Below are 13,294 nucleotides of genomic sequence, written 5' to 3' on the forward strand. Positions count from 1 at the left end.
AGAGACAGCAGGCTCGCGCTTATTGGGTTCCTGTAGGCTGCGCGCATCAGTGAGGAGAGCGCGCGGCGGCTGCAGCTGGGCTCATGTTCCGGTGAGATTCAACATCTCCGTCCGGTCCCCGCGGCGGGAGGCGGAATTTGCGGTGCAGCAGGTAACTGTGCCCCTCTTTGTGAGCCGGGTAGCTACATTGGGAGGGCTAGTACTGTGCTCTCTTGTAGAGTTGAGCGTCTTGAGCGCAACTTAGCTACTGGTACAAGACCGAACGACTGATTTTACCCCTTTCTGGTCATTGCATGGTATTTACAATGGCAGCGCGCCGTGGGAGCCGTGTGCCACCCGTGCCCGGCATGCGGTCTATGCTGCTAGCGGCTAACAAAGGGATACGCAAATGGCTTCTCCGGGCAGCTGTCACCTATCTGTCCGTGACTGACACATCTCTGGCTCCATCCTCCATCCATTCATCATTCTCACCTGATGCTCACACCGACTCTGGGTGCCTATCCGGTACCGGATTCCGCCTTATGGTATAGAAATGTAATGTATAGGGGATTTATGTCCAGATCAGGTATCCGAATATCGTAGCCCCCATAAAAGCATTGCTTTGATTTATGGCCCCATGGACAGCCGCACTCACCCAGCTCTTACACCCGTGACAAAGCAGCCATGTGCTTCTTAAGCCCTTACATGTACAGGCTAACAATGCATTGTTTTTAATAGGTTTCAGGACAACCCATTGCCCTTAAGGGGTTAAAGCTTACTCTGACCGTGCTTTGTGTACCATACCATGGCTTTTTATTTCTCACCACTTTATATTTCACTTTCCCCTTTTGAGCCATAGAAGAACAATCTGTGAAATCTGTGTTTCCGTTAACAGGCTTTGTTTGCTGTAGTAAATAGGCTTGACATCGCCTTTTGTGTACATGTCCATCTGTTGGATTAGCAAACAGGTTTTGGCATCTGACTTGCAAACATACTTGATAAATAAACTAAAACTTGTCTCACAGAAAAAGTATGCGACAAAAGTGTACAATTTATGATATATTTTTAATCTACAAGATTTTCAACGTATCACGAGTCATATGCATTTCACGTGTTTATGCAAGATAAGCAGCATCAGTCCAAAGATCAGAGATGACCGGTTGCATCTCTTTCCGGTTGTGTATTTGTTTGAAGCGATTAGGGGCACTTTTGTGTAGCCCACACTTTCTAGCCTTTGCTTCCATACAATGGCCAATGCGGATCTATACGATGGAACATGCTCCATAAACATGGCTTACATTTTAACTTAAAGATGTGGCTACCAGATGCCAAGCAGCTGCTTCAAATGCTTCTTGTACTCAAAATGTACTTAGGCAGTTGTATCATTGTGTTAATATGTGTAGTTGTCATGGCTTGGTGAATATTGATCAAGTAAGGCTTCTTGATGTCAGAGATCTCTTGGCTCGCTTGTGACGTGTGTGTAAGCTGAGAGCACATTCAACAATTGGTAACATGTTTTCCGACTGCTCTAAACATTGTGAATACTAAGGTACTATGTAATGCACACGGATTTGTTTTGGTATGGCATCAAACAGTTTTATGATCGCCATCACAGGTTGTAAAACAAACATTTTTTGGTGTAATTTTGTTACCGTTTTCTAAATCAATTTCCCATCCTAGTTCTCTCCCTTCTCCTCGCCCTTACAAGGGATACACGAACTAACAGAATCATAGACTCACCTTGGCTGGATGCTGCACTAGGCCTGGTCCAGGGCAGCTTTTCTGTCCCCACTTACCTCTGTGGCTACTATCCTCCGTGCTGGGAGCCGGGATATAATGTGGTACTATGGCACTGGGTAAGGTCGCTATGGAGGCCGTGCAAACCATGTACAATACTCCATAGAGTGTAATGGCCAGTTACAAGGGAGATCTTTGGTCTTGCATACCAGCCCACAGTGCAGTGGCATGTCGGGAACCCTAATCACCCAATAGGTGATATGCCCCCAGTTGTGCGGCCTAGGCTAGCACACGCCACCAGATTGAACAATCAGCAACTTAACAGAACAGATAAAAGTCAACAGGGAGGAATAATAATGCACTTCCCAGGAAAAGGAATTCCATACCTTATCTCATGTTATACACAAAAAAAAGTTTTGTTTCACATATATGTATATAAAAATGTAAACACAGTTACAAATGCTTTAGTGTTGCAGAGGATAGACTAGATGAAAGGTTTGAAAACTGACAGATCTGCTTCATTACATTTTCTCTTGGTCTTTTGTTTAATTGTAGTGAAAGCGATGGCTTGGAAATACACAAGATGTGTTTTGTGAGAGGAGCTGAGTTGTGTTGTGTGGAAATCCTTGTCATTATGTCAGGAAATGGCAGTTTTGCATAGTGCTTTTAAATACCAAATCCAATTAAAATCATATTGTGTAACACCATTTAACCCAAGTGTTAATCTTTGTTCCCATTACCTTGGCCTCTCATCTCTGTGTGTTGGAGAGCGTGCTTGTGGTCATGTAAATGATTCCCCTTCCCTGATTTGAAACACCAGGCCGCGTGCCCAACCGGGAAGGAGATCAGAGTAAGAAGAGGGTAAAAAATGTGTGATTTAAATTTCATTTTTTTTTTGTTTCTTTTTACATTTTTGTAAGAGGGAGATGCTTCTTTCTTACCTCTGATCTCTCCTGTGCTGATCAGAAAGCAGGGATTCATAGCTAGCAAAGGGATCAGTCAGGGATCCCAGTAGGGGTCAGCTTGGTCTCTCTTCTCCTCCTAAGACCGTTCTGTGGCCGTCAGCATTGACACCTACTGTGAGAGAATTTCCAATTCCGCTATTGGTCATTCCTATTAAAACGATGTACCATTACTCGCACTGAGCACAGTTACAGTGGCTGGCAGGAAGCCAGCAATACTAGCATGTGCCAACAAGGGAGATTCCAGGCTAGACATCCCCCCCCACCTCTTCAAAGAAGTCATGGCATACAGGTATTTCACCTTTGTTATGGATGCACCTGTACATCTATAGGGGTGTGAAGGGGTTAAAAGAGAAACCACTAGAAAATATTAGGCATAGGATATGCTCCTAAATTAGGGAAAGCTATTTGAAAATATAATGGGTTTTTTTTCTGTATCTGCATCAGTGCTTACAGTTGTGTATTTATGTTCAGCAATGTGTTATGAGGTAGCCAATAATCCATCTTTATTAGAATCCTTACACATTAGGACTGAGGTCCTCCCATGTGGTGGCACCGGTACCAGTGTAATGTACAGATAGAAGTCATGAGTGATCAGGTTTATTCCATATGATGTCACATGACATTGCTTTGAGTTCTAATTCTCAGTTATACCGAGACCACAAGGAAGTTTCTATACAAGGTTTAATTTCTCCTGCTTACCATGCTTTTTGTGGCACACTTCCACCCCCCCACCTGCTAATTTTAAACTGAAATGTGAGTTGGCACACCAGCACAGCTCGCTATCACTGAGCGACCAAGTGCCTGTGACCTTATAGTTGTACCGCACGATCCAAGTGTAATCTTATCTGGCCCTTCCTAAAGATTTTTTTCCATTGCATTTTCTTTTTGTGTTCAGGGACTTCGTGCTCGGCTCAGTAAAGTAAGTGTGATAAAGTGTACTGTTGGATTCTTTGTTACCAGATTTTCTTTGTTTTAGACTCATTTTTGAAATCCTCTAATAGTTTATAAAATAAGATTTCAGTTTGCCGCAGGAGATTATGCTGCAGAGGTTGGATTTCCCATCTGTTTATATGTAAAATGACAGGTCTGCTGATGTTTGTTTGTTTGGCATACTAGACGGTGTAGTGAATGTTTTGTCTAAGTGGAGCAGCACTTTCAAACTGTTGGCATATTGTGGTGCAAACAGCCTTCGGATGTAGCAGCACGTCCTGAAGGGGAATTTTAGGGAAACTTGTATGATGCTCTGCTATTCCCTACAGTGGTCACATAGATTGGAGTTTTTCAGTTGTGAATGTACTTATAAATATATTGTGCGATCTCCTTACAGAAACGCTTGTATAACCCTGAAAGGGTTTCATCAGCCAGGCGAGATCTTGCAGATTTGCCCGTGGAGCTGGCATGGAATAGTTGGCTATCCCTAATCATGTCAAAATGCTAGCTTCTGCAATAGCCGCTCGCTTAAAAGATCTGAAGAGTGTGACATACTTCTCATACTGATGTCTTTGTAGGTATGTTAGCGTTTAAGGTATCACATTAAGGTTTCAGTTTGTTTAACAGTGTAAAGCAATCTGCTAATATTGACTGTTAATATGCCTGGGAAAATGTAAATCCGAATCAGCAAAGTCTTATAGACCATTGCTGAAAAGACAATCTAGATCAAAATGAAAACGTTTGCATATTCATTTTCACACCCGTTTAGCCTGTTATGCTTGTTTAGATGACTGACTTAAAAACTTGGCAGGCATGATTATATATGGGGGGGGGGAAACATCAAAAAATGTTAACGTACATATTTTTTTTTTTTTTTTTTAGTTTCACAGCATACGCTTTGCAGAGCTGCCGAGGATCTTTCCCTCCGTACCATGGCATGCTGGCCTGTTCTGCAATGTGTAGTGTTGATAGGCTACCTCTGGGTACGGTGCGTGTTTGCCAATGCTTGGAATTAAAGACTTGAGAAATTTTGTGTAGAAGTTACAAGCCAGACAGACAAATACTAGACTCTCCTAGTGTTTGAGGTTTTTTTTTTTTTATAGCCCTGAAAAGTATATTCACTTTGGGTGCAAACATGTCATACTTGTGCCCCCCCATGTTTGGCATCCCAAATACAATAAAAGCATCTGCACAACACCTTTTATTGAAGTCTACCGTACAGCCTCCACAGTGTAACTAGGCTGGTTGGGGTGATGAAAGATGTCCCATGTAACTGGCCCATTGTGTAATGGTATGCCAGGTGTTGTACCCACTTGATCTCCTAGGAGAACCATCTGCCCCCCCGGGTTTTTACTGGCGACTGCTGTCTTCCTGGACCTGCTCACCTAGGCTACGTAACTGCCTGTGTCAAAAAAGCCTCCCACTGCACACTGGTGCATTATCATGTCTCTCTTTAGCACGTAACAAGAAGTTAGGGGGGCTCGGCTTGTCCTGTTTCATATAAAGTCAATATATGAATGACAAATTGAGATTTATCGTTTAATTTTTTTAAGAAGGGCTTGGTCTATTATCATTTAGGTGACTGCACCCCAGCAATGTGTTATGTAATACATGTAACACTGCTATGTACGTTGAAGTGCTAGGTGTGGAGCATTTATTGGCATGCTTTATTGACCATTTCATATTGTGCACTTTGTTCCAGTTTTCTTTCCTTCTTTAGATATGGGAATTAAAACTAAATTCCAACAAGTGTTCTGACCTATATGAATGTGTGCATGCGTTACACATTACATAACCTACTGAGTATAACTCCGTTATCGCAGTCTGAATGATCATTCCTCCCTATTGTGTTGGCTCTCTTGCATTAAGTTTTTCGGCTGGTGTTGATAGGTTTGGGCTGTCTTGAAAAGGTGGGACAAAAAGATATTTTAGACTGAATTCCGATTGTAATCCAAAAAAGTTATACACAGTATAGGAGGACCCCCAGAAATGGGTATTTAAAGGTCTGAATTTCTCATGGTTCTCTAGAGGGGAGAAAGGGGACCATTGGACGTCTGTGTGACGTTTGAAGGTGGTTGAGTTTCCGTTTAGGTTTGATAAAGCACCATCCACTGGGAGGATGAAATTGCATAGTGACCCCTTTTGAATGCCTTTAAACCCCCAAACATGCATGCCATCCAGGATATGTTGGTAATGTTCATCCTTTCAGTATCTTATGGATGGTACCTTCTACTGTGATGTCCTTTTCTTTGTTTTTGCTATAAAAATAATTGCATAGTTCAGAAAGCCTCTACAGGTTTGGTATAACTATTCAGCGACCATCCTAACCGGGCTCAGGTCTCCATAGATTGTCCGTTACAAGGGACACTCCACTGCCAACATTGGGTTGGCAGTGCTCCCCAGGCATGGCTTTATCCTATGCATTATTATCCAAATATGCCGGATTGTATAGATATTACACATGCCCATATTCTACATTTTATCATTCAATATATTGAGTAAACAAACGTAGTGTCATATGCCATGTCTGTGTATTATAAACCTGTCTTAAATGTGCATGGTAGCGACCCTGTTAACTTCTTGGTCTCGGCATCTGTGTCATTATTCCATTTCCCTTCATTGTCTTAGAAGGAAGCCAGTTTGGCTTTTTTTATTTATTGAAATGACTGCTTCTTAAAGGGTATCTCCTACCGTTTTACCTGCGGGTTCCATGCACCACAAGCAGGGCCGGCCCTACAATGGAGCCGACTGGGGCAATTGCCCCAGGCGGCACTTTTGAAGGGGCGGCACTTTGCCGCCCCAAGCGCTTTTTTTTTTTAAGCGGAGGAGAGAGAGGGGCGCCGAGTGGGTTTCGCTTACCCGCTCGGCGCCCCTCTCTCCTCTGCGGCGAGTCTCCTTGCTCTGCCACAGTGCCGGCTTGTAATGCTAAGCGCCGGAAGTGACGTCAATTTACGGCGCTCAGCATTACAAGCCGGCACCGTGGCAGAGCAAGGAGACTCGCCACAGGACTGTTTAAAGGTAAGTACGGGGGGGGGTTAGGGTAGATAATGGCGTCGGCGAAGTTTAAAATGCCGCCCCCCCGGCGCCCCAGGCGGCATTAAGTCTTGGGCCGGCCCTGACCAGAAGCATTATGTGAACTGTACGAGACTTCTCAATTGGCGTCATTGTGTATATATGTACACACAAGATTAAGATGGCCTGAGTGTATGTACACCTTTTTAGTAAATCTCCCCTTATAATCAATTTCAGGCAATGTGTACTAAAGAAAATTTGTATTTTTCTTTATGTACAGTGTACCGAATAATTTAAGCAGTGCACTATAGAACACCTGGTTTGTAGTGTGTTTTGGATACCTCAGAGATGCACTTGTGTTCCCTACAGTACTATGTTGAAAGATGTTCTTAGCGTATAGTTGCACACCCTTGTGAGTCATGAGCATTTTTTTAGTCTCCCGCTTCAGGATAAGTTTCTATATTGCTTGCAAAAGTGTAATATATGTAGAATGTTGTGGGTGCCTGGAGAGGTCTGTAGGTTTGTTTATTAGGCATGATCACTTTTTTTTTTGTTCCTGTATGTTTCATTTTGCAGGTATCAGCTTGCTTGTGTTTGAAGACCTCTGACCAGTTTAGTTTGTCCTAGCGGACCAATTATTAGCCGATAGCGAAATGATGCACGGCTGCTTTTCTTATCCTTTTGACTCACGTGAGCGGATTAAGAACACCCGATCATACGAACATAAGAATGATATTTTACATTGCGTGTGAATATTGCACCTAAAGCAATAGACGGAATAGTAGATCGGATGAGTGTCGGTGTACAGCTTTCACCAAGCACTGATTCACTTAAAACAAAAGCCTTGCCTTTCTTATATGGCAGCTTTATCATGATAAAGCGCAGACTTACTTACCGCTCCTCATGGCTGTGGTTACTTCGGACCAGCCCTTTCTCTTGGGGCTACTTTTGTAAATTGGTTTCTTGTTTTGAGTGTAATTAAACCTTAATAATGAATTGTAACTGAGGTGTTAATGTGTCCAAAGCACACTAGGATGGTAATTGGCTTTATGTGAGACTGTTCTGTTTGCGCTTGGTGTATGTTTTTCCAATATATACTAATGTATTAGAAATCCACCTGGTATATAACCATAGGAGAACTTCATGTTCTCAGGCTCTGATGTAAAAAATCAATACTCCGATTCGGTGTATATTTTCAAATACTGCAAAACGTAGAATCTGGGAAAAGTAACCGATCTGCTTTGTTTGTATGTTTTAGAGGACGTTCTGAGAGCTTACATTTTGAAACCTAACTCTGAAACCAGCTAATGCTGATTCTCCTTTTCCATACCGAAGTAAAAATAGCATAAATTAGGTGTTTGTTATAATATGACGTACCAGTAATTTCACGTTTCATAATTACATATGTTTATGTCTATAGCAGGTTATTCTAGCCTGTTTATTGCGCTGACTCGTACAGATAGACCCAGCAGCTCAACTGTTTAGTTCAAGAAGAGCTCACAAAGCTTCAGACATTCAGGTGCAGCAGCCATGATTGCAACGTCGAGTTAGTGTGGTCAAAATAAAATAATTCACTAGTTTGTAACTTGGATTTACTAATGAATATGTACATAGGGGCGTTCAGAGTGGAGTTAAGAGATCCCTAAGCTTCTGTTTAATCTGGGAAACCTACCATTGATGTGATTGTTCCTTTTAACCCCTTCAATCCCCTATAGACGTACCGGGACGTCCAAAAAACGCCCACAAAGAAACCCCTATGGACGTCCCGGTACGTCCAGCCCTTCGTGCAGCGTCAGGGACACATCCCTGCCGCTGCACGGGAGACCAGGCTGTCGTTTGACAGCCTGGACTCCCCACTGACAGCAGAAGCCGGCTTTGCCGGCTTTCTGCTGTCCGATCGCCCGTAACAGCTTCCGGCATGAAAGCCGGTAAGCTGTTACCGGTAAACTGCCCGATCGCGCGATCGCGCAGTTGCAAACGCGCGATCGGGCATTCCCTTCCGGGTTACGTCACTGCTGACGTAACCCGGAAGGTCATCGGAGGACAGGATATCCCCTGCGGGGATATCCTGCCCTCCGATGAGGCACAGAGACCCTGCGATCTCTATGCAGGTCTGTGAGGACCTGCATAGAGATCACAGTGTGATCTGTGCAGGGGGATCACGGGGAGGGGAGTGAGAAACCATCTCTCTCACTCCCCCTCCCGGCCTGTAACAGAAAAGCTGAAAAAAAAAAAACGGTTAGTCATTTAAAAATAATATTAAATAAATCATTAAAATAATAATATAAATAATACTAAAAAAAATTATAATGTCAGCTGTGATGTCACTGTGACATCACTGGTATGTTCAGGAGGTCCCTAGGAGGACCTCTAACCATTAATGTGTAAAAAAAAATATATAAAAAATACAAAAAATGTAAAAAAAATTAAAATTAAAATTTTTTTTAAAAAAATATAAAAAAAGATAATAAAAAAATTCTTAAAAAAACCTTACATCCCATTGCCCTAGCATAACATCTAGCCAGTATAACCCTCCTGCCCCCGTTCACAACCCCCAAACCCGTTAAGCCATAGGCATAAAAATTATACAAAATTGTAGACCTAATAGAACGCTCCCTGGTGCTGGGAAAGTCTGGAAAATCTATATAAATTAGGTATTTCTGAAATCAGGACACCTGAATTGATAAACTTGGAGGGGATTTTCCATCACTTTACCTAATTTTGTGAGGATTCAGGGGGAAAATGTAAAAAAAAATTAGTTTATTTTTCTAATCTTCGCTAGTTTTTACTAAATTTCTCATTCTAAATTTTCAGCTAATCATCCAACTATGGTATCAAACGAAAGCTCTATCTCTCCTTGAAAAAACAATATATAGTTTATATGGGTACACTATTCACAGGAAAAGAGAATCATCGCTAAACCGACATACCCCAAAAAAGGCAAAATTGCTCTGGGCTTTGAGGTACCAAAAACCCCTGGGATTGAAGGGGTTAAAGGGGTAGTTTACAATCCCTGATAGTGTATTTAAGTACTCTGGCCCTTGAAAGGGGGACACAATGAAAATTCAGTGAGGTGCATATGATGGCTGGAGAGTCCCTTTAACAAAATAATCCGGTGTATTATCAGTACTAGTGAGAAGAAAATGTGACTCCTTTGGAAATTCTTGTAGGGGAATACATTTTAATATACTGTATTTACTCGATTTATAAGACACTTCACAATTTGAATATTAATTTAGGAAAAACAGCTGAATATAAGATTGCCCTATGAGAAAAAAGTTGTACTAGTAAATATTAATTCACTTGTAAACTATTTTTCATATTTAATAAAAACTATGACTGAGAAAAATTACGTTTTTGTTTTATTTGCCAACCTGCCCCCAGTTTTGCACATCTGCCCCCCAGATATGCCTCATACCACCCTATATGCCACTCTGCCTCCCAGATATGCCTTTTAGCCCCCTATATGCCACTCTGCCTCCAGAAAGCCCTTATACCTGCCATATGCCACTCTCACCCCCCCCCCGACTTAGTGCTTCCCTAGACTTCTCCTTGTGGTTCAGATTCCTTGGTGTGTAGTGGGGGCAGCCAGGGAAGGTCTGCGCAGACAACCTCCGCTGCTGCTGCCGGCACCTCCGCCGGGGATTCTATGAATGAGCACCGGAAGGTCATGTGACGCCTGCGCTCCGTCATAGAAGTTCCGGCAGCAGCAGAGGTTGTGTGCACGCATCTCATAGATTTTCCCCTCCACCCTGCAGCGCTGCTGGGGATTTGGATCTTAGTCTTGTAGTCAGACCTCTGTTTGAGGTCTGATTAGAAGACCACCTTGAATATAAGAAGATAAAACCTTGTCTTATAATCGAGCAAATACGGTATTTTGAAGTCTTACTACAAATAGTACAAATTATACACTTTGAAAGTGACACGATGGTGTGGATTGTACTATGCATTATGTACGGTGCATGCACTGTTATCACTTAAAGATAAGTTTGCCATAGCAACGCTTTTGTGATGAGTCTGATGCAGTGTTTTTATTTAGGACGTTGTGTTACGAGCTGGGTAACAGTCCGTTGTGTAATGGAATGATTAAACTAAAGTATGTTGCTCGGCATGCGCGTATGTAGATGGGGAATGACACACATGTTTTTTGTATTCCAGACTGTAAGTGTCATCCAAGTAGTAATTGTGTTTTGTTTGGGGTGTTACTAATTAAACTCCTTAGTAGAATACAACGTACAGGTCTGATGTAAAGACATGCACTCTTCCTTCAAGTTAGGACCAAGTGGTTTGAGAACGCTAAAATGCTGTTTTGTAGTTTCAGAGGAAACTAAATTTTATAAAAGCAAAAAAAAAAGTCTAAATTCGTGGCATTTTGCCAGTGACAAACTGCTACGTTTCTTCTAATTGATAGTAATTATCATGTCGCTTCTCATTATCCTCTACAAAACCTGATCAGATAACTTTCCAAGTTGCAAAGGCAAACAAGGGGGAAGTTATGGAGCCGTAGTGTCATGTCTTTCTATTTGAGATGCTCTTTTTATTTAATGGAGGCAGTCAGGTGTGCCCACTAACAAAGAATTTATATTAGTTTGCTCTCTTGTTTTTTTTCTTCACATTAAGTCAAGGGACGAAGTAGCCAGGCAACCGCGCATAGGGAAGATTCCCCTAAATAAATCCCTTCATGCACTTGCAGGAGATAGAAATGAAAGCTTAAATGGCCCACTCAACTGCAATATGCATTATGGTGTATATGATAACTGGACTGTCCCCTCCAGAAACCTTGTTCACCTCCTACAGGTATAGTCAAACTAATGGATTCAAAATCTGTAATGATGTAAATCAATATAGATATTTCTTATTTTTGTACATAACAGCAATATTTACCTTTTATAAACCGTGCTGAATTGAGCTGTCGCTTTGTTTCTAACGTCAAAACACTTGAAGGACTCAAGATTTCAATTTTCTATCAATTGTTAAGGGATTTGTGAATTTGACTCTTGCTTCCTTTGTTTTGCGTTGCTAAGTGTATATATATATATTTAGTTTTAATACAGTGGAATCATTGTGCGATGTCGCAACAGGCGAGGAATCCTGTTGCTAAAATAGTAATGAGGGGTGTAACGTAAGCACCGGCACACACACCTCTTGGTGTACAGGTATCTGTGCTATTTATACACCGCATCCGAGCACTTTGTGTTCACAGCGCTTGGAGCGAGGTGGGAGTAAGCTTTTCTCTTTCTCTTACAGCTTACGATGTCAGATGTGTGATTTCAGTAGGATAAATGGCCTCCAAAGTGACAGATGCAATAGTCTGGTATCAGAAAAAGGTAAGGTTTTTTTTTGTATTGTTTTTAAAGTTTGATGTTCATGTTTTCTTTCATGTTCAAGTTGCTTTTTGTGTTCTGTATTACATTTATTGGCATAATTAGCGAATGTGATCCTCCTCTGTGCCATACCTGAACCAAACTTATGGCCAGATAAAAGAACAACAAGACAGGACAGACTGACCTATATCCAGTGCTTTTCTATATCATTATATTTATTGCTAGCATACACATTTTAGTTATGCTGAAAGGTGAGGCAGTGATAGAAGCCATTTAAACATATCACGATCAGCAATGTATTATTTTGCTGAAATAAGACTGCCTCAACACAAACACAGCGTTGTTCTTTTTACACCTGGGACAGCAGTCTTGTTTCAGCAATTTTAATTGACAATAACCAAAAAATTTAGTATGTAAATGCGTTTAGATACACAATTTTGTCTTTCTGTCTTACAAAATGATTTCTTGACATAAGCTTTTCAGACTGTTGTGCTTGACTCACCGCCGGTAATATGAAACATACAATTAAGATTATGGAAGATTAAGCCGTGAATGCGTATTGTTTTCTGATGAGTAGGCAATACTTGGAAACTGAGACTTTGTATTTTCTGTACTTAATATCAATATTAGTGACTGAAGAAAAAATAAGTACCAACTTTCAGTTGGCAGTTTTATAATGTGAAAAAGAGTCTCCTTTCATTGCTTCACATATTTACTGTGTTTTTTACAATTCACCCGAATGCCCCTCTTTCTTTAAAGACACAAATGTTCTATGCCATCAGAGGAGGGCTGACACCCTCTGGTCAGGGAGCATGTAAAGCTAAGTGACCCAGCAGCCGTCTCCCAGGTCATTCATACACAGGCTACGCACACTAACCCTGTAGTAGTCTTTCTTCAGGTCAGGGCACTTGGGATAAGCTGCAGAACTACTACCACAGGGGCATGTAACGTCTTCTGTTACCCCCCTCAGCCCTGTGTCCGCGAGCAGGTGGCTCCAGTTTGGAAAATTATGACCTGCATCGTGGTGGGTGTATTGTAAATAATGGGGTGCTAAGTACTGTCATGTCATGTCTACAAACACCTTGTAATGGCATCTGATCCTTTCAACTACAATCCTCAACTTAAAATGTGAATTAACCTCAGTTGTGGTTTCCCATCTTAGAAGCAAACCGAACATTTCTTTGGTTTAGCGTTTAAATTATTGCGTTAGAATTACAGGTGATTTCATTATCTGTAAGTGTCACAGACCTTAAGTTGGCTTCATAAATACATGCATCTCGGATAACGTTCAGGTTAACATAATTTCAAACGCATTGCTGTTTCTGAGCACCTAACTAAAGTATGAGG

General features: G+C 41.6%; 1 protein-coding gene across 3 annotated transcripts in view; it reads left to right on the forward strand.

Moving 5' to 3' along the window:
* The first annotated feature begins 28 nt into the window (after window positions 1-28).
* PHTF2 (putative homeodomain transcription factor 2) overlaps window positions 29-13,294 on the forward strand; it is a 43,732-nt gene continuing 30,466 nt past the window's right edge. For 2 of the 3 annotated variants that reach the window (XM_053465473.1, XM_053465475.1), the window contains exons 1-2: window positions 29-151; window positions 11,871-11,950. In XM_053465473.1, the coding sequence (XP_053321448.1) occupies window positions 11,906-11,950 (45 nt within the window). In that variant the 5' untranslated portion in view covers window positions 29-151; window positions 11,871-11,905. Of the gene's footprint in view, window positions 152-3,505; window positions 3,601-11,870; window positions 11,951-13,294 lie in introns of those variants that run through there. The other variant, XM_053465474.1, reaches the window with a different exon arrangement.

This window comes from Spea bombifrons, chromosome 4 (genome assembly GCF_027358695.1).
Source record: "Spea bombifrons isolate aSpeBom1 chromosome 4, aSpeBom1.2.pri, whole genome shotgun sequence".
Classification (NCBI taxonomy): Eukaryota; Metazoa; Chordata; class Amphibia; order Anura; family Pelobatidae; genus Spea; species Spea bombifrons.